At 40.7% G+C, this 26,836-nt stretch overlaps 1 protein-coding gene across 2 annotated transcripts in view; it reads left to right on the forward strand.

Annotated features, from left to right (window-relative positions):
• adgrv1 (adhesion G protein-coupled receptor V1) overlaps positions 1-26,836 on the forward strand; it is a 143,655-nt gene that overhangs the window by 13,219 nt on the left and 103,600 nt on the right. For both annotated transcript variants that reach the window (XR_016114632.1, XM_088993687.1), the window contains exons 2-19: positions 4,704-4,891; positions 5,834-5,983; positions 10,556-10,651; positions 11,231-11,335; positions 11,794-11,907; positions 12,101-12,331; positions 12,929-13,266; positions 13,345-13,615; positions 15,964-16,290; positions 17,101-17,277; positions 17,366-17,589; positions 21,540-21,666; positions 21,750-21,935; positions 22,179-22,359; positions 22,517-22,680; positions 22,750-22,873; positions 23,642-23,902; positions 25,273-25,399. Coding sequence is in view for 1 of the 2 variants with exons in the window: in XM_088993687.1 (XP_088849813.1) it covers positions 4,704-4,891; positions 5,834-5,983; positions 10,556-10,651; positions 11,231-11,335; positions 11,794-11,907; positions 12,101-12,331; positions 12,929-13,266; positions 13,345-13,615; positions 15,964-16,290; positions 17,101-17,277; positions 17,366-17,589; positions 21,540-21,666; positions 21,750-21,935; positions 22,179-22,359; positions 22,517-22,680; positions 22,750-22,873; positions 23,642-23,902; positions 25,273-25,399 (3,391 nt within the window). In the remaining variant the exon portion in view is untranslated. The remainder of the gene's footprint in view (positions 1-4,703; positions 4,892-5,833; positions 5,984-10,555; positions 10,652-11,230; positions 11,336-11,793; positions 11,908-12,100; positions 12,332-12,928; positions 13,267-13,344; positions 13,616-15,963; positions 16,291-17,100; positions 17,278-17,365; positions 17,590-21,539; positions 21,667-21,749; positions 21,936-22,178; positions 22,360-22,516; positions 22,681-22,749; positions 22,874-23,641; positions 23,903-25,272; positions 25,400-26,836) is intronic.

Consider the following 26,836-nt stretch of genomic DNA (forward strand, 5'->3'; position numbering starts at 1 on the left):
ATAAATCAATATGTATTGTATTTTGTAAAGCCGCCCCCATTTCATGCTCGGATAACTCCAGACCCATATACATTAGGAATTAACTTTTTTTCTGATGAAAGAAGAGAGTTTAATGTTATTTTCGCTGAATTGAATGTTGATATAGTCCTAAAACTCAATATTCTGCGGGTCCTGGAATTTGAGTGAAAATGACAAAAACCCAGGCACTAGTGTGGACACATTCTTGCACATCATTTGGCAGTGAATGAGTTAAAAGGCAATTACACGTGTGTGTTCTTGATGGCGAGAATAAAGATAACAATGGAGAAAGATGAGTAAGGTCACAGTCTCCATCATTTTTGAAGGTTGGGAGCTCTCTTTAGTTCTGGTGTTTGGCTCACAAATGTGCAAAGTTCATTTTCTTTGGTGATTGACAGTTATGCATTTCATAGCGATCTGCTACCCTGGCCAATCACCCCATGAGCATCTCGACTCCAACCTTGACTGTTTTTGGATGCCTGTTCTGTCCGTGGCAGAACGGCCCGCTGAACGCATAGCTTCTTACGCATGTGTGTGCCTGGATGTCATAGCGCTGCGCACAGAAGCTAGTATATCATTGTCAACGGTGCGCGCCAAACACGCCATGCTGCCGTCGTCTTGATAGACAGATCCTTGGTCAACCCGCAGCCCCCGGGGTCACGTTTGGCACATCACAAAACACCAGAACAAAAATACCCCGCCAATTGTCAAACAGACTTGCGCCATTCAAGAAGCATCTGCTCTTTATCTTTACTCCATGTGCAGCACTTTGGATACAGCAATGGTTTTTTGAACCTTTTCGTACACCCTGTAACCGGATAACATGTTAAGCTTTCCACTGTAGTAACCGCTGTCCATGGAAGGCTTAAAGGACAACCGACGTCTCCAAACAAGTTGTGTCCATAATTTGTAAAATGGCTTCAAATGACATATTTTAATAAGATTCCACCACATATAGCTATATTTTACATTTTAAGACTCGCGCTGAATATTCAGGAAGTCTTGTTTTTGAGTTGGTGACGAGTCCGTACGTGACGTCACTAAAGGAACGTCCCTGACCGAAAAAATGACGCATTGTAGCAGTCCTTCCATCACGTTAATGTATTTTGCTGTACTTGTTTGGTCTGGGGACCTCGTGTTGCACCCAAAAGTCGCCAGAAGAGGGTGTCTAAGCTCCATATAAGAGATTTATCAGCCTGTGGAAACGGAGTTCGCCATTTTGTGCCTCTTTTTCGGTCAGACATTTCCCCTCAATGTTGCCTCAAAATGGCACGGAATAAATTCTTTAATCGATTGCAAACATGTACGCTTTCCTCTTCAGAACAATTTGAATCATATTCATAAATGGATGTGTAACAAGAAAGCATATTCTCCGAATCTGAAGCCATTGTTTTGATTCTTCAGCAATGCAAGACGTCTTGGCGTGCCGTGATGAACTGGGGGCGGGACTTTCTGAAAATGCCCAATTCGCAGCTCAATTTTTAGCAGATTTTGGACACTAAGTCATTTTTATTGGTGTTTTGCATTTGACTAAAAATATCATACTGCGTGTTTTGGGTATTTTAGATGCTATAGAACGTTTTTCTGGTGTCAGTTAAAAAACAAAAAAGTGACGTCGGTTGTCCTTAAAAGTGCTTGATAAAAACTGTTGAGTTGAGTAGGACTTAAGCTTCTTCACTGTGTGAAACAGTCTAAGCAACTCAGTCCAGCAAGCGTAAAATTCAGTCAAAGCAAGGCGTAGATACTGGGATGCTAACTAACTTTTGCTCAGGTTATAATGCAAGCCATCGACAATCACTTAAAAAAAATAAAAGATCGTCATTGTAAACAATCATGTTAAATTAGGATAGTTTCTCCCTTTGTCCCAGCCATGACCTCGTCTAACCACGGTGGCTGGCAGACTAGTTTTCGGCGGATGAACACCAAACCACATGGTCGAACAGCGCAAGGTTTGTTTTAAGCCGAAGAAGACACAAAAGAAAATTGCGGTCTAGCAGTAGAAGGAGATCATCGAAAAACACAGAAAAAGACCTCACCACAGGCTAGTGTTCAGCCGAAGAGGACACAAAACAAAATTACGGTCGAGAAGAAGAAGGAGATCATCGAGAAACACGAACGAGGTGTGCGTTTGCGTGACTTACCGTCCCAGTACCAGTATGCTAAGTCGACCATTGCTACATGTGGCTAAGAGTGTTTCTGTGTTGTCTAAGCAACGGTCTCAGGCAACAGAAGAGGTTGAAACACTTCTATTGATTTGGATTAATGAAAAGCAGCTAGCACGGGACAGTCCTTATGGAAGGTGACTCTCCTTCCAAACAGTAACTCCCTCCCTCCTCCTCCCACTCCATTCCATCAAGCCATCATCTATCATCACAAAGGTAAATAAAACAACTTTATTATACTGTACCGTTTATTTCTTTAATTACAGTACAATAGCACATTTATTATAGAAAAAAATAAGGTACATTTTGTATAGTTTTAAGGCTTATTTAGTGTAAAATTATTTTATGGGGACCTGGGACCAGATTATTCTCATTTTAATGGTTTCTTATGGGAAATAAATGTTCGGAAGACAAACTTTTCGTCTCACACACACTTTCTGGGAAACAATTAAATTCGTGAGCTGAGTTATTACTGTACTTTTAATCAGGAATGTTGCAACAGAACAATGTGAAAAAGTAAAATCACAGGAATTTAATTAAATTACATGAAAGTCGGCACAAGATTTACTCAGGTCCAGCTTCTCTTTGTACGACAAGACTCTTTAAGATTAAACCCTTGCCACCCACTGGCTTTTGAATCCCTTTTTGATGGGCTCCCCCGTCATCTTTCCAATGCCTACGCACAATCCCAAACAGAGCAAACACCCACACTTGAGTAAATAAGATATAGCTATCTAAGCTAATTAACATTGGTCGCATTATCATTGTTTTTAGCGTAAAAAAAAAACAGCACTGCTGACATTTATTCCGCCTCCCCCTGTGAAACACTAAGGCAGCTATAACAGTAATGGAACTTTATTCCAAAAAATAACTGCTATTTTCAGCTGTCCAACTTTCCGAGATTTTTCAGCTTCTTAAAAATGGAACAAACAGCATGATATCTGCATCCCAAATACCCTTGACTTTCTTTCCAGCCTTTTGAATGAAAAAAAAGATTGGCTTCACCTTTTTAGGATCAGCGGTTACTACAGTGAACAGCTTGTCGTTTTATAAGGTTACACGGTGCATAAAAAGCTTCAAGAGAATGTTGACAGTTTCCCCTTGCCAAAACCACATGATGCATATTATGAATGAAACGGTTGCAAGGAAGGGCGGCATTAAGGTGCTGAAAAGTGGCCATCGTCCTTCGCGGGCTCCACCCCATTTGTCCTGCTGCGTTGTTTTGTTGTGTTAACCATGACGACTGTCTCAGTAGTTCCATCCAGATTCTGGATTATTCTGGGTGAGAGGGTCGAGCATGAGGACTTCGAGGCCAGACGTAAAAGCAAAGATTGTCAAAGCAGGAAGAGCAGAAACGATAATTACAGGGGAAGGAAAGAGAATGTTGGCTTGGCAGAAATGTCATGGCGCCTTTGTGCCGAATACGTTGTAAAAATACTGATTTGGTCACATTTTCTTTGGTGTGACATGGTGATGTTGTGTAGCCAAGGAAAATGGTGCCCATAAGTGCTTTCTTTAGCAATCATGACGACATGGTGACAACAGCTGTTCGAATTATGGCTTAACTAATTAGCAAATGTTAAACCAGCACCTGATACCACCGTGACCATCTCGGAAGAGTTTTTACACTTTATTCTACACAACCTGTTATTTATTAACCACCAAGTGAATATTGGTAAAATGTAGGCTAAATGCCCGAAACAGGGGAGGGACATTGGGTATTGACTTGAGCAAGCGTAATGCTGCATTTATAATATAATCATAATACATTTCATTTATAAGCGCCTTTCAAAACTCTCACAGTCACTTTACAGTCACTTGATACGTTTTTCTGTGGGTAAGCAGCGGCAGCCACACGCGCCAGCGTTCACTCAACCCGGAAGTAACCCAAATAGAACTCTATAGTGCCTCTTTGCAATTTTTTGATGATGATACTAGTGCAGCGTGTTCTACCGGAAACACATTCTTTGTGTGTTCTACATACTCGGCAATAAAGATGATTCTGATTCTGAAATAAATAGAAAGCTAGCTAGCCAATATGTAGCTAACAGCTAGCCAGCTAGATAGCTAGCCAGCCAGCTAGATAGTTATGTAGCTAACAGATAGCTAGCTAGAGAGCCAGCCAGGGCGCTAGATAGCGAATAGATAGCAAATAGCTTTGGCCTGAGCATGCGGCTACCATCACAAATCATTACAAAGTGCCGAAACAAGACGTCACATTTTAGCTAACATGTTAAAACAAATTAGCGCGACGTTCAGCCCGGTCGAAAATAATGACTCCGCATCAGCAGTTCCACGCTTCCGTGGTAATGCTAGTCGGCTAACAATGTGCGACTTTCCCTGTCAAAAGAACTTTTTTTTGGACTGGCCTTTTAGAATACCAGCCAGAACATTACCTGAAAGCTTGAGATGTATGAGGAGTAAATGACAAGAACAATGTCTTCAAAAAAAGCTACTCTTTTTCGAATAAATGGCACATTTAGCACCGATTCTAACCTGTTCTTCATTTGGTTCTTTACACAGGATTGACCACTTTCCTCCATTTGGCTGGATTGGTTTTTGCTCTATCCATCCCTGGCGCAACGTGCGATTCGGCTATTCTTAGGTTCTTCGGGCAGACGGACTTTGTCGTCAACGAGAGCAGCACAGCCGTTGTCCGCTTGGTCGTGGAGAGAGTTGGCGATCCCGTCAATGTCACGGCTTTGGTTCTGGTAGGAGCTGTTTATCGGTTTTGGATTATGTTTACATGTTGTTTTTATGGGGTTAAAATGAACTGTACATGTTCAAAGTGTATAACAATGACATCCCAGATGATGGATATGCCATTTTGGAAAACTCATTGGGCGGTTTGGTTAAACGGACTCCACATGAGCGATCTATCAGGTGCTCTCAATTGGTGTCTAACGAGCTGACCTAGCCTTGCAACAGAATGCCATGAAAAAAGTTCATTTCATCATGCCTGAAAATCAATTTGGATTTGATTGGATTAGCCTTTACTAGTCTTCTAATGGAGAAATTTACATGTCACAGCAGCAAAGTGATGAAAGTAAGAGGAAAGGAAATAAAGAAGTGGAAAAACAAAATACAGGACCTGCTGTAAAGATAGCCACTCTTGTGGCGCCATCTTGAAGACAAAACAACAACAAAAGAACTAAATAACAAATAATGTGACACAACAAAAAAGACACAGTCATTCAATCTTGCGCACTTTCTGAACCCTCTTTGTTGTATGACGCAGTTCTAGATGAAAGAGGAGAGGATCAAAGCGTCCTTTTCACCAGTGGATCAGGGATATCATGGTGCAGAAATGTGCAACGTCTACTACAAGCTAAATGCTAAAAGCAAACACGAAGCTGTAGCATCCATTGACGACAAGTCTCACATCTCCTGTCCCACGTAAATACACGTCAATTCCAAGCCACGACAGCACCGACCTTTCCGCTTAACAAAGCGGGGCTGTGACAATGCTGCCCTTTATAAGCGCTAAAAACCACAATCTCCCCAGAGCAATTTCTTTTCAGTACACTGTAACTCCTGCAAAACATCTGCAGCCTTTCAAGTAAAGAATAATCAAAGAAAGAATCAACAGCCGGGCCATTTTTATCATAAACCTTTTTCTGTCAGACAGTGAGTGATTCGTGGTTTCATTTCAGCTGGAGGGAGCAGACACGGGCGATTTTGAGGCTGTGAACGCTGCCGCCTTTTTGCTCTCCACCGAATCCAGTCAGACCATATTCATTGCAGTGAAAGACGACAACCTTCCCGAAGCCGATGAAACTTTTACCTTCAACCTCACCCTGCAGGTAAATTCTGCATCATTTGGGCCTTGCGCTAAAAGATCATTTTCCACGCATATGCCGAATTTCTCCTTGCCGCTGATGTCACTTCCGTTACTCTATAAGCATTCCGTCGACAAAGTCTCACTGTTCTGATTCACGAACCTTAACATCAGACACTTAGGAAGTGGGCGTAGAGGCGTCAACCACAATAAGGCCTCTTTTTAGGATCTTTGATGTGTGTCCTCTGTAAGACTTTACTGGGGTCAGACGTGGTAAGGCGAGGGGGGGTATATGTGACCAGCGCCCCTTTGAGGTTCTCCTTTTAAAAGATGATGTTGTCAAAGGAAAACGGCAGCCCAAAAGTCCATTTTGTGTTCCAGTTTTTTATGAGGTGAAAGTGTAATTTAATACCATGTAAGCAACATAATACAGTGATACCTTGGTTTACGAACGCTTTAGCTAACGAACTTTTTCACCTTACGAACATTACATTCGCGAGAATATAGTCTTGGCATACAAACTAGTTTTTGGGAAACACATGGAGCGCCACGATGGCCGGTGGACTAGTTTTCGGCGGAAGAACACCAAACCACACGGCCGAACAGCACCACCGTGGCTTTTGGACTACTTTTCCACACCACCTTTTTCTGAGTGCAGACGTGGTTTGCTATCGAGTGGATACTCTTGCTTTTTTGGGACTGAAAAAGACCCCACCACAGGCTAGTGTTCAGCCAAAGAGGACACAAAAGAAAATTACGGTCAAGCAGAAGAAGGAGATCATCGAGAAACACGAACCATGTGTGTGTTTGTCTGACTTAGCGTCCCAGTACCAGTATGCTAAGTCGACCATTGCTACGTGTGGCTAAGGGTGTTTCTGTGTTTTCTAAGCAACAGTCTCAGGCAATAGAAGAGATTAAAAAACCTCTGTTGATTTGGATTAACAAAAAGCAGCTGGGAGGGGACAGTGTGAGTGAGGGTATTATCGCCAAGAAAGCATGGCAACTTCACTGGGATATCATGAAGATGCAACTACATCAACGACCATCACAAAGGTAAATAAAATGACTTTATTATACAGTACAGTTTATTTCTTTAATTATAATCCAATAGCACATTTATTATGGATGAAATAAGGTATATTTTGTGTAGTTTGGAAGCCTATTTAGTAGAAAATTATGTTTTATGGTGACCTGGAAATGGATTATTCTCATTTTTAATGGTTTCTTATGGGAAATTAATGTTTGGAAAACACACTTTTCGCCTTCCACGTACTTTCTGGGAACCAATTAAGTTTGTAAGCTGAGGTATCACTGTACCTCAGTATGGTGACAAAGTGGTATAATGCACCAATGGCGCTGAGCTACATTTTCTCAAGAAAATAAATGTCACACAGTGCCTCACATCCAGAGGCCATCGTCATGAATTCACTTTGCATTTAGTTGTCGTGTTTGATTGACGGGTTCAGGGAGGAGGACTGACATCTCATCAGAATAAAAGCAAACTGTGATTCACTGATTGTCATCTTAGCAAAACAAGCCTGGAATCCCTCACGTTTCTAATACGTCATCTGAATGTGACTCAGTTCCCTGTGGTGCGTGCTCGTATTTAGCCAACAGAGTGAAAGAAAAGATGAGGCCCACTTAGCCTTTCTATTTACACTACAGTGAGGTCAAAGCTTTGGCCAAATGCCTTCCTACCAGTTTACTAGATAAGTTTATGCAAGATAAATATGCACTGCAAGTGGGGTCAGAGGTCAAGCATCCAGGAACCAGGACGTTGGTTTTGGGATTTTTGCAGGAGTATCATAGTTCGTTTTTCATCATTAATGAATTTGAATAATAATTAAAAAAAAATATATACGTACTTTAACCTGTCATTCTGGATTCACATTACAATTGAAGACTTGAACACTGTCCATTTCGTATACTGATATTTTTTTTTATTCCTTTTTTTAAATTAGCACCTCTCAACCTTTCAACCACCTTTCAACAGTAGCCAAAATGGAGCTGTATAGTGCCACTTAGCAGTTTTTTTGACAACGATACTAGTGCAGCGTGTTCTACCGGAAACAAATTCCTTGTGTGTTCTACATACTTGGCAATAAAGATGATTCTGATTCTGATTCTGATTCTGATTCTGATTCTGATGGTTGTTCAAAATACTGCACCATATTTCGCCTCAACTAATTCCACACAGTCAATATCCTTTTCGATTTTGAGTCTTAACTCATTCATTGCCAGGTAATATGCAAAGATGTGTCCGCTCCAGTGCCAGAGTTTTTGTAATTTTCACTCAAATTGAAGGATCTACAGTATATTGAGTTTCAGGACTACATAAACATTCAATTCAGCGTAAGAACCTTAGGCTCTCTTCTTTCATCAGGAAAAAAGAGTTAATTCCTATGTTATATGGGCCTGGAGTTATGTGATCTTGAAATTGGGGCGGTTGTACGAAATACAATACATATTGATTTATACAGCCCTTTAACAACAGCTGAAGCTGTAACAAAGCGCTAACGTAAAATGCAAATGCTGCCCCTTCGTGGAAGGGAAAAACATTGCCAGGCGTCTGACCAGCGTTTTATCGGCACCCGCCGCAAGAAATACCAAAACCGGAACAAATTCAGAAATGGAGTCCCACATCATGATTTTCAATTTCTGAATACATTTGCGAATGTTAATGATGAATGGGTCAATTTTAACGTGAGCATGTCAATCTCACATTCGAAATGAGTTTCGTTCTCTTTGCAGCTTTACCCTTGTGGTTATCACACCCCTTTTATGACGTCGTCTCAAACCCGGCTGCCGCACGCATAGCCCGCAAAACGGGAAATGAACAGTTGTTGTCACTGGCTAGACTCGTGATACTTTTTCATTAGTCCCAACCAGCCCTAGACCACACACCGCTCTGAGCTGAATTACATTTGGTTGCACCGCCGAGGAATCAGCAGGGATGCTCAGGGATGGGTGAATGGAGTACAACACCACTTTGGGGGAGTCTTGGGTGAGGAATTACCATTTAAAAGCTTATACAGTGATACTTAATTGGTTCTCAGAAAGTGTGTGTAAGGCCAAACATCCATTCCAAACATTAATTTCCCATAGGAAACCATTAAAAATGAGAATAATCAATTTCCAGGTCCCTGTAAAATATAATTTTCTACTAAATAAGCCTTAAAACTACACAAACTATACCTTATTGTATGTATAATAAATGTGCTATTGTATGGTAATTGAAGAAATAAACTGTACTGTATAATAGTCATTTTATTTACCTTTGTGATGGTTGTTGATGTAGTTGCCTTTTGATGATATCCGAGTGAAGTTGCCTTGCTTTCTCGGCGAAAATACCCTCATACACTGTCACCTGCTAGCTGCTTTTCATTAATCTAACTCAACCGAAGTTTTTCAACCTCTTCTATTGACTGAGACCGTTGCGTAGACAACACAGAAACACCCTTAGCCACACGTAGCAATGGCCGACTTAGCATACTGGTACTGGGACGCTAAGTCACTCAAACGTACACCTCGTTCGTGTTTCTCGATGATCTTCTTCTTCTCGACCGTAATTTTGTTTTGTGTCCTCTTCGGCTGAACACTAGCCTGTGGTGAGGTCTTTTTCTGTCCCAAAAAAGCAAAAGTATCCACTCGACGTATGCCACGTATGCACTCAGAAAAAAGGGGTGTGAAAAAGTAGTCCGGCAGCAACGGTGGTGCTGTTTGACCGTATGGTTTGGTGTTCCTCCGCCGAAAACTAGTGGCGCTCTGTGTGTTTCCCGAAAACTAGTTCGTATGCCAAGATGATATTCTCGCGAATTTAATGTTCGTAAATCGAAAGGTTCGTTAGCTAAAGCGTTCATAAACCACACTTTTTTGTTTGTTTTACCAATCTACGTTCATGGAATGTAAGATCCAAACCTCAATCTGGGTTCAGTGAGAGGCCGAGTTGAGTGTGAGGCTCAAAAGTTTTTGTCGACTCCGGGCCTGCTTAGTGACTTGGCTCTGTTACAACATTGGCACCCAAGGTGGCCACTACAAGACTTTAGCAGTAGCAACAAAGCAATGTTAAAGCTGGGAATCGCCCTTTTATGATTAGAGGGCTGAAGGCAGAGTGTCCTCAGCATGCTGTCATCGTCAATGCTTAGCTTTACCACAAGCACACGCTAAACCAAGAAGTATTGGTCGTGAAACACTGTAATGTTAATGAAACACTGGTAAAGCCACAATGGTGCAGAAGATGCGTTAGTCTCTACTTTTAGATTGAAATTAGGTTCAAGAAGGGCAAAGTACACACTTGTTTCATAGTCCACAGGATGTAGTTTGAATTGTCGAGGCAAAAAAAAAAAAAAAATGCATTGTTCACTCAGAGGAGATTTTAAAACTGTCGGGTCTTAGTGTCGACTGATGGCGCTCAGGAATGAAGAGACATCCCGCGGGAGGCAAAGTGACAAATGAAGTGAGTTGAGACGGGTACTTCCTGTTTTTGCGCCTTCTCACCATGGTGTCTCAGTCGCGGTGGCACAATAACGAAGCGTCAAAGTCGATGGAGGAGGCGTAATGACCCAGATTACCTCTTTGAATTGCTTCCGCTCTCCAGAGTTCCTCCAATGGCGTGACATTGGGAACGCCCAACAAAGCCACCATCACCATCCTGTCCAATGATAATGCCTTTGGAATCATTGCCTTCAACTCAGTAAGAAAATCCAAGATTGTCTATTATCTTCACTTCATCTGTTCTTTGTCTTTGTATTTATTTTGCTCTCAAACTGAAATCGAAAATGTGCTTTTGAATTGTACACAACCTCAATTGTGTTGTGGTTTAACAAACCAATGTCTATTTTTTGAGGCTCATAGAGACAATCAAATCCACATCAAACCTGACTTGTATGTCACAATGGTGATTAATTCAGTTTCCATGGTAACTTGTGGAATTTTGGGAACCATTTGTCTCACTATGTCCAGCTGGTTTGATGTGATGGATGATTATTTGCCAAGTCCTGTTGGGCTTATAACTGATATTTGAGTTGGATTTTCCCCCTAACTATTCTCAATCTGGATTGCAATGTAAAAAAGACAATGTTTCAATTAAATTTTGACTGTTGTAACCCTAGGTCATACTTATCATCTAGTATTCAATTGTCACCAAGCTATCCCAATATTTTGTAAAGTGATCTTGTGCAATTCCTCATCAAACAGATTGGAATCTTGTTCTAACCAGATCATGTGTAATTACAAATTCAGAATTTTATGATCTCTGTCTCTCGCATCACAGACAGAGGAGGTCATAGTTGATGAACCGAAAGGAGTAGATCGGTTTGTGCCTCTCACTCTTATCAGAGAAAAGGGAACCTACGGAACAGTGACTGTCAATTTTGAGGTTTGAGCATGTTATTCATAAATTCAACACATATCGTATTTTCTGGTGTATAAGGTGCACCAGAGTATAAGGTGCACCCCCAATGAATGGTGTATTTTCAAACCTTTTTCCATATATAAGGCGAACCTGTAAGGAATGTAAAAATGTTTTCCAAGTATAATATATAAATATACAAAACATTTCCAAATATAAGGCGCTACAGTAGAGGCTGGGGTTACACACAACTTCTTATATAGGGGGAAATGGAGTCGGCGGCTGCTGACAGTAGTTGTGAGATCTGTTGTGGCTCAGTATTACTTCACACATAAGGCGCACCTGCATATAAGGCGCAGGGTCATCTTTTGAAGAAAATGGAGGGTTTTGGGTATGCCTTATACACCAGAAAATATAGTATATATTTTTTTTATTATCAATGTTTTTTGTCATAATAATAATACATTTTAATATTGACTTTTCAGGTCTCTGGTGGCCCCAATCCTGCTTTTGAGGACCTCACTCCAAATCGAGGAAATATCACGATTCCCGTTGGACATTCTGTCATTCACTTTAGCCTCCTCATTCGGGACGATGAGGTACCAAGCAACAAGCAATAGTGAATTATTTATTTAGCACTTCCATCTTTGTCACAGGTTCATTTCCTTTATATGGTAGTTGTCCATGTTAAGCGCTTTGTTATAGCTTCAGATGTTGTTAAAGTGCAATATACATCAATATGTATTGTATTGTAGTGACTCCTTGATGGGCCTTTTTCTTTGTGTGCGGCAGATTCCGGAAGATGATGAAGTGTTTTCAGTCAGGCTGACGGGCGTAGCAGGTGGAGCTTTCCTCAGGCCCAATGGCAGCATTATTCAGCTGAGAATCAGACGGAATGACAGCCCATTGAGATTCTTACATTCAATCAAAGTAGTTCCAGAGTCTGCTGGAGTCATTGCTCTGAATGTGACACGTGGTCGGCTGAGTGAGGACGGGCCACTTGTTGGCTCTGTCGACACTGAGGTATTTTTGTTTTTTTGGCGTTCTTCGAATTTATGTGGAATATTTGTTTTCGGTTTAACATCTTCAATTTGGTATTTTACAAAATGAGATCAATGCTCTTTTCCAGTATAATTTTCACTGGTATAAAAATATTGTCAATTCCCTCCCAGCCCTGCCCCCCTGTCCCTTCCCACTGCCACACTCACTGAACTCTGAGTACACGCTACACGCTGTACTATCATCCTGAACTCTATTTTTTCTTTCTATTTTTTTTTTCTGCAAGACCACACTTCAGCCCTTTTTTGTTGTTTGTTTTTGCATTACTACATTACTACGTCACTTCACATACGACACTATTTCACTTTACATTCGTCACTACCTCACTTTACATACGTCACTACCTCACTTTACATACGACACTACCTCACTTTACATTCAGAAATTACATGTGTTGTCTGTTGTCAATTTTCTGTCTTTTTTTAGCCACATTATAAGTGCCTAGCACGCTGGGTCAGAGAGGACATTAATTTCATCTGTGCTCTATGTCATGTATATTAACATATTTGACAATAAAGCTGACTTTGACTTGTCACATCAATAAACCTCAATTGTCTCCAGGTGTCTGTGGATTATATCCTCGTAAGTGGCAAAGGACCAGTCAGCGCCACAGTTGACGAGGATTTCCGTGACCTGCAGCTGGTCAGGACTATCACCTTCCCTCCATTTGTCTTCAGCACCAGTCTGCTGTTTAACATCACGGATGACGACGTGCCAGAAATCGCAGAGTCCTTCCAAGTAGTCCTCCTAGAGGCGAGCCTGAAAGGAGATGCGGTGCTAGTTTCACCCACTACCATGCATGTGACCATCGAGCCTAACGATAAGCCTCACGGTGTCTTGTCAATCGGCAGCGGTGCGATCAGTCAGCCAATCAGCATTGATGAGGACCTGACACAAAGGTAAAAACCTTGCAAGGTGGATATAAGTCAGAGTCACTTGACAGTCATCCTAAAAAAAAATCATGGTTATTCCTACAGATTTGAGGGCATCGTTATTGTCCGAAACGGAGGTAGCTATGGCGAAGTGTCCGCCAATTGGTCCATCAGTCGAAACTCAAGCGCCCTCTCGCCGGTATCTGATGACTTGGCGCCAGAGGCGGGGATGGTGAGCTTCAGCCCTGGCCAGGTTACTGCAGTGATTCCAATAAATATTGTGACAGACGACCTACCCGAAGAGGCGGAAGCTTTTATTCTGCGGCTCCTGCCGCATTCTGTGACCGGGGATGCTGAGCTGGATGAACCCATGGCGGTCAGTACAGAAAGATTCATGCACATGTTCTACATGTTTTGGGGAATTACCGTGATACCTTGGCTTACGAACTCAATTGGTTCCCAGACAGACTGTGTAAGGTGAAAAGTGTGTATCCCAAAAAGTAATTTCCCAGAGTAAACCTTTAAAATGAGAATAATCCATTCCCAGGTCCCCTTAAAACACAATTTTCTACTTTCAAATGTTCTAAGCCTTAAAATTACACAAGATATACCTTATTTTATGTATAATAAATGTGCTATTGTATTATAATTAAAGAAATAAACTATACTATATAATAAAGTCATTTTATTTACCTTTGTGATGGTCGTTGATGGCTTGATGGAATGGAGTGGCCGGTTTGATCAGCATTAAACACTTGATGGGGAACGTGACCTTCTTCTTTCACCATCTTCAGGAATGATCCCTTGTAGGTGTTTCTCTGTGATAATTGTATCTAGTTCCTCATCAATTGTGTTCTGTTTAGCTGAGTTGATAGCTTTTTGCATCAAGTGCGAGTTGTTTGCGGAGCCTGATTGATGGGATATTTTAACCTTGCAGTCTACACTCTGCCTTTGAACTATCAAAGTTGAAACGCTCTCACTGTTGTCTGCCTGTCTCTATTCTGTTTAAACCACCTCCCCTCACTGCTGCATTCTTGACCAATCACGTGGCTTTAACCGAAGACTGGGGGCAGGGAATCCTTCTTCTTTTCCTTTCGGCTTTTCCCTTCAGGGGTCGCCACAGCGAATCAATGTCCTCCATCTATCCCGGTTTTGTGCATCCTCTTCTCTCACACCAGCTACCTTCATGTCCTCTTTGACCACATCCATAAACCTCCTCTTCGGTCTTCCTCTTGGTCTCCTGCCTGGCAGTTCAAGATTCAGCATCCTGCATCCAGCAACATGTCCAAACGATCTCAGTCTGGCGGACAAAAACAGTCGGCTGCCATTTTGTTGTTACAAGAACGGGCTCGTTCGCGACCGACACGTTACTCATTGAGGCAGCTCCGTGTACAAAAAAAAGTTCGTATGCCAAGGTAAAATTTTCATAAATGTAATATTCGTAAACCGAAAAGTTCATAAGCCAAGGGGTTCGTAAACCGAGGCATCACTGTACGCTACAGATGTCACTTAGTAGGTGTTTGTTCCAGAATGTGAACTAATATCAGGTACAGTGGCACGTTTTGAAATCCTGCACCCTTTGTCAGCTATTTTGCTCTGTGGGGTTCTGATAAATGCAGTTGACTAAGTAGGTGCAAAAAAGGCCTTTGACTTGTTAGTGCTTTTAAAGTGTTGGTGAATTGATGATAGCCTTTAAGGTCTCCATGTTCATCATCTATCATTCGTGAAATCAGTAGGCAGATCTTAAAGGTCTTTCACATTTGATGAGAGATATCAGAACCACTTTGGTCGCACATGAATACACATTATTACCTCAAGTTTTCCAAGTACTGCATCTGTTTGCCACCTGTACACCACGACTCCCCTCAAAGGATCATGTTAAAAACGATCGTTTGACACGATCTCGCCGCCTCACCTCCCCAATTAAAATTACGAAGTAATCAGTCTTAAACATGCATTGTTCCAAGCCATAAATCAATTACGCGTACATACCAAGCAAAGCCTCACTCGTGTGGGATTCAGAGAAAAGAAAGAGGCCTTAATTAGACTTGTCATAACGACTCCACTTGAACTAATTAAAGAGGAAGCATTTCTAAAGTTAGCTCAAAGATCTGTTTTACTACTTTTGGGCTCCCGGTCCTTTCCTCTGAAATCCTCACCTCACCATATATTACGCCATCGGGACCAGGGCAAAATATTCGGATAAGGAAAACAGGACATACAGCAAAAGATGTATGAAGATCAATCATAACAGACATGTGGTCTCTACGTGGCGACTGCTACGCGTTTAAAGTAACTGCTCAAATATTTGAAATGCCATTTTGGGTACTGTATTTTCCAGTGTATAAGGCGCACCGGAGTATAAGACACACCCCCAATGAATGGTGTATTTTCAAACTTCTTCCATATATAAGGTGCACTGGACTATAACGCACACTTTTAATACATGAAAAAAAGCGTTTTCCTAATATAATATATAAATATAGAAAAAATTTCCAAATATAAAGCACACCCTATTATAAGGCGCTATAGTAGAAGCTGGGGTTACGCGCCACAACTTTGACAAGAAAATGGAGTCATGGCTCCTGACAGTAGTTGCGAGACCTGTTGTGACTCAACATTACTTCACATATAAGGCATATAAGACATATTTGGGTGCGCTTTATACACTGGAAAATACGGTATTCAGTCTAGTTTTTGAAATTGTCCACTCTTTTTACCCAGATCACGTTTTATATCCAAGACAGTGACGACGTCTACGGGATATTTGGATTCAACCCTGGAAAAGAGCAAAGCATCCAAAGCCGACCCGAAGGCCGTTTCCTGTCCCTACACTTCCTGCGCGAGGGCGGCATGCTCGGTCAAGTCTTGATGGGTCTTACAACGCTCTACATTCCTGCAGGTCCGATTGACCCGGTATTGGCTCGAGACCAGGTTCTAAACGTTAGCAGAAGCGTCAATGTTTTCTTCTCCCGTGAACGCACGGCCGTCGTCGTACTGCCGATCAGGAATGACGCTTTTCTGCAAAATGGAGCACATTTTTTGATACAGGTAACTTGCAAAGAATGCCTCTTCTTATTTGTGCCTGCCCAAAATCACACTCTTTTGAACGTGTGACTAGTTTGTGACCATATACAATTTGTCAAAATTGGATCAAAACATTGGTTTAGGCCTTAATTCTATTAATTTATGAACTTAACACATTCACTGCCAGACGATGTGCAAAAATGTGTCCACTCCATTGCCAGGGTTTTTGTCATTTTCACTCAAATTGCAGGACCCACAGAATATTGAGTTTTGGGATTCCATAAACATTGAATACAGGGTTAGAAACCTTAGACTCTCTTCTTTCATCAGAAAAAAAGTTAATTCCTAAATTTTATGGGTCTGGTGTTATCTGAGCTTGAAATGGGGGAGGCTGTACAAAATACAATACAATACATAGATTTATATCGCACTTTAAAAACAGCTCAAGCTGTAACAAAGCGCTAACATGAGCAAAAGGGAAATGCTTCCCCCTCATGGAAGGGAAACACATTGCCAGAGGTCTGACCAGCGCTTTATCGGCAGCCCCCGCAAGAAAAAAACAAAACCCGAACAAATTCGGAAATGGCGCTTCATGTCATGAATTTCAATTCCCAAATAAATTCGGGAATGGCAATGAATGAGTTAAAAAAATAACATGGCACTCACCTACTCTAGTTCTTCACATCTTGACTGTCCATATCTTTATTTTTTAATTTTCAATGATGGCACTTGTCGAATTAGCGAAGCAATTTAATGGCTTTAGAGGTAAAATCTCCTCAAAAAATGCCATTGTCAACCCTATGTTACATAATCTTTTCTGTTCTCTCCTCCCAGCTGAATGCACTACACCTTGTCGACATCACTCCGCCGATTCTGTCCAAAAGCCCACGGTTTGGAGGAGATCTCAATCTCACCCTGACTGTCACCCCTGATATTGCCAACGGGGAAATTGGTTTTACAAGTAACAGCACTGTTGTTGTGTTTGAACCAGAAGACAACAACACCAGCATAGTAAGTTTCCACTCTCAGACATGAACCATATAAACAAAAGAATTGTGGCTCCAGATTGAGTATTCAATGAGAATCTCGTTATTTGCAGGTGAGCCTCCCGCTGCGGCGTGACGGCACAGACGGTCAGGCCGTGGTATTCTGGAGTCTCAAACCAATCGGCGGCAACCGCGAGGACTTCACCCCGGATGATCTGCAGCCACTTAACGGGACAGTGGCCTTCATGTCTGGACAGAGTGATGCCTTCATCAACCTCACCATCATGGCTGACAGCACACCCGAAGTCAATGAGACGTTGCTGCTTACTCTGGATAGGTAAGCCAATCAACAAGTACCATATTTTCCGGTGTATAAGGGGAGTATAAGGTGCATCCCCAATTTATGGTGTATTTCCAAATATTTTCAATATATAAGGCGCACCTGACTGTGAAGTACACCTTCAATGAATGAAATATAATATATAAGTAGTTTTCCAAATATAAGGCACACCACATTATAAGGCGCTACAGTAGATTCTGGGATTATACAATAATAATAATAATAATAATAATAATAATAATAATAATAATACGTTTCATTTATAAGCGCCTTTCAAAACACTCAAGGTGACTTTACAGTCGCAGGATAAGTCTTACTGTGGGTGAGCAGCGGCCACCACACGCGCCAGCGTTCACTCAACCCGGAATAACTCAAATAAATAAGCTAGCCAGATAGCTAGCTAATAGTTGGCTAATAGATAGCTAGCTGGCTGGATAGATAGCTATCTAGCTGGATAGCTAACAGATAGCCAATAGATAGCCAGCTAACGAGGTAGCTAATAGATATCTAATAGATAGCTAGCTAGCTGGATAGATAGATAGCTAATACATAACCAGCTAGATAGCTAGCTATCTAATAGATAGCTAGCTGGATAGTTAGCTCATAGATAACCAGTTAGCTAGATAGCTAGCTATCAGATAGCGGATACATAGCCAGTTAGCTAATGTAAACCGACACTGCAGAAGCAAAATATTTTAATATAATAAAGTTAAAAAAGTGTTTGTTTTTTTTTTTGTTCTGACAAACTCATTTACTGCTAGTGCTAAAAAAAAGAAACCTAAAAAAAACCTGTAATAAAATTATGAGTTTTAGCATTTTTAGCAATACTTCTGAGGGAGAGAAATGAAGTTGGTGGCTGCCGACAGTAGTTGCGAGACCTGTTGTGGCTAATATATTACTTCACATATAAGGCACATCTGTGTATTAGTCAAAAGGTCATCTTTTGAAGAACATGAAGGATTTTGGGTGTGCCTTATACATCGTGAAATACGGTAATGTATTATATAGTCCCTTTGCTCGATTATATGTGGTATGGACTTGCAACACTGAAACATTAATTTGGAAGAGTTTATGTGGATGTGAAGTGGAAAAAGAAGGATTTGGGAGGTGTCAAGCTGTGTTAGTGGATGTTCTGATGTGAACCACAGCACTCTTCTCTCCCACCTCATTTCAACAGGGTGGAGACCGCCCGCTTTATAGTGTACTTCGGGTAAGTGGAGAAGTGGAGTGGACCAGGGCCTTTTTGTCGAGTGTCAATCGGGACTTTGTTTTCCTGAGAAGGGTCTACTTGAGGGTTTTTGGGGTCTTTTGGTTGACGTGGGGATGAGGATTTTTATGGTGGTGCGAAAATAGAGAACCCAAAAAGAAATTGGGGAGTTGGGAAGTAAAATGAGAATCCTCTTGGAGTCCAATTTAAACAGGCTAGATTATTTAGCCTTTTCATGATGCCTGCTTTGGTTGCATGTGGTGACTTGGCTGTGATTGGTTATTTGGAATGTTTCATGCTGTCTTCTTTTGTCTCTAATTCAGCCTTCATGTGATGCCTGCCCTCCCTCCTGTTCTCTCTTCTTTAGTTTTCATTTTGGCACTGTGAATAACACTCTTTTGAGAAAGTAGGCTGGAATTTATCATGACGTTACAAACCCACATTTAAAAAGCACATTTTTTTTTCATGGAATGTACGGAAAAGGATGAGGGCCAACGAAGAAAAGAATAATTCTCACTTTTATCTCATAATTCTGATTTTAATCTCGGAATTCTGATTTCTCAGAATTCTGACTTTGGTCTTAGAATTCTGACTATATTACCAGAATTCTGACTTTCTTCTCGGAATTCTGACTTTAATATCGGAATTTTGACTTCCATCTCGGAATTCTGATTGTAACATCAGAATTCTGATTTTCATCTAGGAATTCTGATTTTGATCTTGGAATTCTGACTTTAATATCAGAATTCTGATTTTTAGTCTTGGAATTCTGACTTTATTCTCGGAATACTGATTTTAATCTTGGAATTCTGATTTAAATCTCGGAATTGTGATTTTAATCTCATAATTCTCACTTTAATCTCAACATTTCTAACTTTCAGCTCAGAATTCTAACTTTCATCTCAGAATTCTAACTTTAGTCTCAGAATTCTGATTTAAATTTCAGAATTCTGAATTTATTCTCAGAATTCGTACTTTATTCTCAGAATTCTGACTTTTATCTCGGAATTCTGATTTTGATTTTGGAATTCTGACTTTAATATCAGAATTCAGATTTTAGTCTTGGAATTCTGACTTTATTCTCTGAATTCTGACTTTAATCTCGGAATTGTGACTTTAATCTCGGAATTCTGATTTTAATCTCATAATTCTCACTTTAATCTCAACATTTCTAATTTTAACCTCAGAATTCTAACTTTAATCTCAGAATTCTGATATAAATCTCAGAATTCTGATTTAAATCTCAGAATTCTGAATTTATTCTCAGAATTCTGACTTTTATCTCGGAATTCTGACTTTTATCTCGGAATTCTGATTTCGATCTTGGAATTCTGACTTTAATATCAGAATTCAGATTTTAGTCTTGGAATTCTGACTTTAATCTTGGAATTGTGACTTTAATCTCTGAATTGTGATTTTAATCTCATAATTCTCACTTTATTCTCAACATATCTAACTTTAATCTCAGAATTCTGATTTAAATTTCAGAATTCTGAATTTATGCTCAGAATTTGTAATTTATTCTCAGAATTCCGACTTTTATCTCAGAATTCTGACTTTTATCTCGGAATTCTGATTTTGATCTTGGAATTCTGACTTTAATATCAGAATTCAGATTTTAGTCTTGGGATTCTGACTTTATTCTCGGAATTCTGATTTTAATCTCGGAATTGTGACTTTAATCTCGGAATTGTGTTTTTAATCTCATAATTCTCACATTAATATCAACATTTCTAACTTTAATCTCAGAATTCTGATTTAAATTTCAGAATTCTGAATTTATTCTCAGAATTCGTACTTTATTCTTAGAATTCTGACTTTTATCTCGGAATTCTGACTTTTATCTCGGAATTCTGATTTTGATCTTGGAATTCTGACTTTAATATCAGAATTCAGATTTTAGTCTTGGGATTCTGACTGTATTCTCGGAATTCTGATTTTAATCTCGGAATTGTGTTTTTAATCTCATAATTCTCACTTTAATCTCAACATTTCTAACTTTAATCTCAGAATTCTAATTTTAATCTCAGAATTCTGATTTAAATCTCAGAATTCTGAATTTAAATCTCAGAATTCATACTTTATTCTCAGAATTCTGAGTTTTATCTCGGAATTCTGACTTTAATCTCTGAATTCTGACTTTAATCTAGGAATTATGACTTTAATCATGAAATTCTGATTTTAATCTCGGAATTGTGACTTTATTCTTGGAATTCTGACTTTAATCTTGGAATTCTGACTTTAATTCCGGAATTCTGACTTTCTTCTCGGAATTCTGATTTTAATCTCAGAATTATTACATTATCCTTGAAATAATGATTTTAATCTCAGAATTCTGACTTTAATCTCAGAATTCAGATTTTTAAGAAAAAAAATGCAAAATTTTCACTTCAATCTCAGAATTCTAACTTTAATATTGGAATTCTGATTTTAATCTCAGAATTCTTACTTTAATTTCAGAATTCTGACTATTCTCAGAATTCTGGCTTTAATCTCGGAATTCTGAATTTAATCTCGGAATTCTGAATTTAATCTCAGAATTCTGACTTTATTCTGAGAAAGTGAGAATCTAGCCAAACTTTTTTTTCCGTTGACCCTAATCCTATTGAAATGTCATTGTTTTGAATCTAAAAAAAAAACAACCATGCATAAAGGGTTTTGCGTTCCTGCTGCACCATATAAGGGTGACATGAAATACCATTATCTGACAAAGTAAAATCTATTCGTCTTTGCATCGCAGGAGTGATGTTGAAAATCAAATCCTGAAAATTGGCTTCACCACCAGAGACATTGTCATCATGGAAAACGACGATCCTGGGGGAGTCTTTGAATTCTCCCCATCCTCCAGAGGTCCATGGATGATCAACGTGAGGCAACGAAACTAAAAATAAGTGAACATTCGCGGATTTTCCTTGTCACCTCACATCTGTGGTCATTTCCACCTTGTTAGGAGGGTGAGGCCGTGGAGCTTCATGTGGTCAGAGCCCAGGGCCAGCTGCTGAAACAGCTGGTGCGATATGCTGTCACGCCAGCAGGCAATGCCGAATTCTACGGCGCCACGGGGATCTTAGAGTTTAAACCAGGCGAGAGAGAGGTGGTTGTGGCTCTGGTGGCCAAGCCGGACGGTGTGCCAGAAGTAAGAACATTCATCGCTCAGAAGTACAACAAAGCACTTCATGATTATTTGTACAAGTCCTCTCATTTCCTGGCTCCAGTTACTGCTCTGACTGACAGGTTGATTTTCACAGGCAGCTCATGTTTTGGTTTTAGTTATGGAAGAACAGAAAAAAAGCTTGGCACAAACTGTTTTGCTGTTGAAAGAAGAGAGTCTATTCTTTTGACAGTCGAGAAGTAAAACGCGCTCCGTTTTCTTCCTCAGTTGGACGAGACTTTCTCTGTGGTACTCAGCAGCCACAGCACTCCGCCCAGTCGCCTCGGAAATCACAGGGTGGTCAACGTAACAGTGCGCAGAAATGACGACCCCTACGGGGTCATCCAATTTGCCCGATTATGGTCAACGATGGCCGTCAGTGAGAGCAAAGGCAACGAGACGTACCAAGGTAGTTTGCAGTAGCATATTTTATATTCTGGCTTGACCTCAATTCGTGCACTGGAGTCATAATACCAAAATAATCGAGTAAAAATGAATTTTTCAGGTCAACACCTTTTGTTCATGGTCTAAACAAAGCATCTCTTTCCATATATTCAAACTCATAGCGACATACTCTGTGGAGAGGAGTAAGGGCCTCTTTGGAGAAGTCTCCGTTTCATGGGCCCTCAATCCAGTTGCAATGGGAGATGTTAGCCCCATGCAAGGAAACATCACATTCAAGGAAGGGGACTCCTTGAAAAACTTCACTCTCTTATCTTTGCCTGATGAGGTATAGTGAAAAATTAAGATGAATATATGAGATGTGGCTTCTAGAAGTTGGGATTTTTTTCGATCCTAGATACCTGAAGATTTGGAGAATTTCACAATCACTCTGGTGAGCTCAGAAGGTGGCGCAAGGCTTGGAAACAGGGTCACAGCCGTTTTTCAGATCACCAAAAACGATTATCCTATTTATTTTTCCGGTAAGAGGTTAAAACTCAAGCATTTTTTAAAACTATTGTATTTTTGGGCGCATAAGGCGCACTGGATAATAAGGCACACCTCCAATAAATGGTGTATTTTTCAAACTTCTTCCATATTTAATGCGGATATATAAATATATTGAACTTTGATATCAGAATCAGAATCATCTTTATTGCCAAGTATGTAGAACACACAAGGAATTTGTTTCCGGTAGAACACGCTGCACTAGTATCGTCGTCAAAAAACTGCTAAGTGGCACTATATATATATGTACAGTGATACCTGCCGCTGATCTCCTTCTTCTGCTCAACCATGATTTTCTTTTGTGTCCTCTTCGGCTTAACACTAGCCTGCGGTGGGGTCTTTTTCGTTCCCATAATAGCAAAAGCACTCCACTCGATAACAAACCATGTCTGCACTCAAAGAAAGAGGGTGTGGAAAACTAGGCCGCCAGCCACTGTGGCGCTGTTCAACCGTGTGGTTTGGTGTTCATCCGCCGAAAACTAGTCCGCCAGCCACCGTGGCGCTGTGTGGTTTGGTTCGTCCGCCGAAAACTAGTTTGTATGCCAAGATTATATTCTCACGAATTTAATGTTCGTAAGGCGAAAAGTTCATCAGCTAAAGCGTTCTTAAGCCGAGGTATCACTGCATTTATATATTATATTTGGATTTTTTTTTCATTCGTTGAAGGTGCGCCTTATATATGGAAAAAGTTTGAAAATACACTATACACTGGAAAATATGGTATTTCTTTATACTTCCGGAAGAACCTACCATTTTACGATTGGGAGAAGACGATGTGGCCACCTTCAGTGTTCTGCGAGCTGGGCGAGCAGACAACATCGGCACAGTGGCGTACCGTTTGGAATATGGCGAGGCGTCACCTGCCGATCTCACCCTGCTCAGTCAGGACACATTCTTGGTTTATGAGATTGGGGAGTGGATGAAGAACATCTCTGTGGCCATAGAAGATGATGACATACCAGAGACTGATGAGCGCTTCTATATTTTCTTGTATAATGCTACTGGTGAGTATTCTATCAGGTATTTATCTGAAGTTACACATGTATTTATAGGACAACCGACGTCTCCGGACAAGTTGTGTCCATAATTTGTAAAATGGCTTCAAATGACTTCTACTGAGCGTATTTTACAAAGATTTCAGCGCATATAGCTATATTTTTTTACGTTTTAAGACTTGCGCTGAATATTCCAGAAGTCTTGTTTTTGAGTTGGTGACGAGTCCTCACGTTACGTCACTGAAGGAAGGCCCCTGACTGAGTAAAGGACACATTGTAGCAGTCCTTCCATCACGTCAATGCATTAGGCTGTACTTGTTTGGTCTGAAAACTTCGTGTTGCACCAAAAAGAGGCAAAAGAGGGCGACAAAGCTCCGTGTAAGGAATTAATCAGCCTGTGGAAACAGGCTGATTAATTCCTTACACGGAGCTCTGTCGCCATTTTCTGGTTTTTATTGGTGCTACATTTCCCCCCCTATTGCCTCAAAATGGATGAATACATTCTTCAATCGATTGCAAACATGTATGCTTTCCTCTTCAGAACTATTTGAATCATATTCATAACTGGATGAGTAACAAGAAAGCATATTCTCCGAATCTGAAGCCATTGTTTTGATTCTCCTGCAAGGCAAGACGTCTTGGGGTGACACCACGACCAAGGGGGCGGGACCTTCTGAAACTGGCCACTTCCGGGTTCATTTTTTTTTTCAGATTTTGGACACTTTAAGTCATTTTTATTGGTGTTTTGCATTTGACTAAAAATATCATATTGCATATTTTGGGTATTTTAAATGCTATCAAACGTTTTTCTGATGTCAGTTAGGAAACAAAACAGACATAGCAATTTATTGAAACAATGCATCTCTAAGAACAAAAGCCCCAATACATCATAGATAGAACATCGTAAAATTATTCCCCATATTTTGAAAGCTTCATAATTAAATCTGTTATTGACAGCTTGAGTGCTTTGGAAACACAGGCCGAGATATCCACTTGATCTCAGTATTGTGTGTCCATCAAGGGTATGAAAGACCGCTGGTGTCCCAACAGGATTTTAATTACCAGACTCCAAATAGCCTGAGACACAAAGACCAGTGACTCGATTGGCCTCTCTTCTGTTTACCAGTCGACAGCTTGATGGGCGGTTGTGGTATCATGACGTGCGGGTCAAAATGTTAGCGCTCCATCAAATTCTTGACAGATTCCATTCAGTCACTTAACGGTGAGAAAATTCCAGCATTGATCAGGGGAGTCTGGCAACCTGAAGTATGTGACGATGAGTGTGAGCCACTCGGTGCTTCTATAGCGGTTCATCACTGACATCTATATCATATATTATCGTGTAAATTTGGCTATTTTTCCCATTTCTCTTTGTACAGGTGATGCTGTGGTGTATGGAGCAAACATGGCTACCGTGGTCATTGAGGCCAATGATGATGCAAATGGGATTTTTTCGCTACAGCAAACAGAAAAGATGGTTGAGGAGGGGAAAAGTAATAACTTCTAGTAAGAAACTGTCTTTGCATTATCTTAAATATTCATAGTGAGAGTTTTCATATCACAAACATGAGCGGTTGACCACTAACCACTGGTCATATATTTATTTACATTTGGGTTATTACATATGTAGAGAGTTAATGGCTACGGGAAAAGAGGCTGTTTAAATGTCTGCTGGATTTGGTGCTCATGGATCGGTAGGGCCTGCCTGAAGGGAGTCATTGGAAAAGGTGGTTAGCAGGGTGTGGAGGGTCCAGTAGGATTTTCCGCGCTCTTGATTCTTGCAGTGTGCAAGTCCTAATACAGGTGACATCCGAGTTACGACTGGCTTATTTCAGTCTTTCAGTCTAATATGTTCCACTCCTTAACTCACAGCTGATTGGCTCCTTTTGAAATGAGAATGGTTGAGTAACAGTACACACTACAAATATGTAAAGTTATAAGGTAAACTACACACATATAGCGTCACAACTTAGACTAAATTTAGACACATAAATGAGTGGAGAATAATAAACATTGGATGTTTAAGAAAGTGCATATATGAAATAGTCCTATCAGCGTACTTATGACCACGACTGCCAGACCCTTTTTTTTTCTATGCCTGGCACCACAATGCGCAAGCTGCCGGCAAAGTGTACTACAATTTTGGCCAGCCAGAATGTCACACACTCGCACAGCAATCTACTGCGTGACTACACTAAATACAGTAGTTATACAGTGCAGATACCGTCTCGGCAACATGTCCTGTAGTACTCTACACTGCTTTTTTTCCTTTGGCGGTCTGCCTGAGTCCGAGCGTGTGTGTCGGGCAACCTCCTCTGGCCGTTGGCAGGGATTTTGTACAGATTTTGTATTTGTGCCTACAGTATATGTTGTCTTAATATGAGAAGGTTTCTTCAGCCGTCATCTGTACAAAAGTGAAGGTTTCGGACGTTTCGCCTCCTATCCAAGAGGCTTCGTCAGCGAACTAAAGTCTTACTGGTCGTATCGGCCCTATTTATATATCCCTAATGTCCAGACATGGCGGCGCTGGATACAGCTATGATAGGTCCCTACTCTCAGGTTGGGGGGAGCAGAGGACCACTCCCCGTGGTCCCACTGATTGTTCCTACATTCCTGACTAACGACTGGCCTGTTTGCCCCACTCCCTCCGGTATCACCTCATCAGCATTACGAATGTTGCCTAACCTGTGTTGCCTAAGCAGGCTATTGTATGAATGATCCAAATTGAACCTCACCCCACCAGACCGGTTTAATGAAGGATTTTGTTGTTTTATGATGTAACATCGCAGGGGATAATACTAGTGGGCCTCAATCGACAGTACATTTGCACCTAAAAGCTAGCAACCACGCATTTGACGACAATGAGGTTAAAATCTTCAACGTCATGTCGGCCATTTTGAATGGATTTCAATTTACAACCATTTGACTTACGACCGTTTTGTT

The sequence above is a fragment of the Hippocampus bargibanti genome, linkage group LG04, assembly GCF_051943395.1.
Source record: "Hippocampus bargibanti isolate YZ-2025 linkage group LG04, ASM5194339v1, whole genome shotgun sequence".
Taxonomy (NCBI): Eukaryota; Metazoa; Chordata; class Actinopteri; order Syngnathiformes; family Syngnathidae; genus Hippocampus; species Hippocampus bargibanti.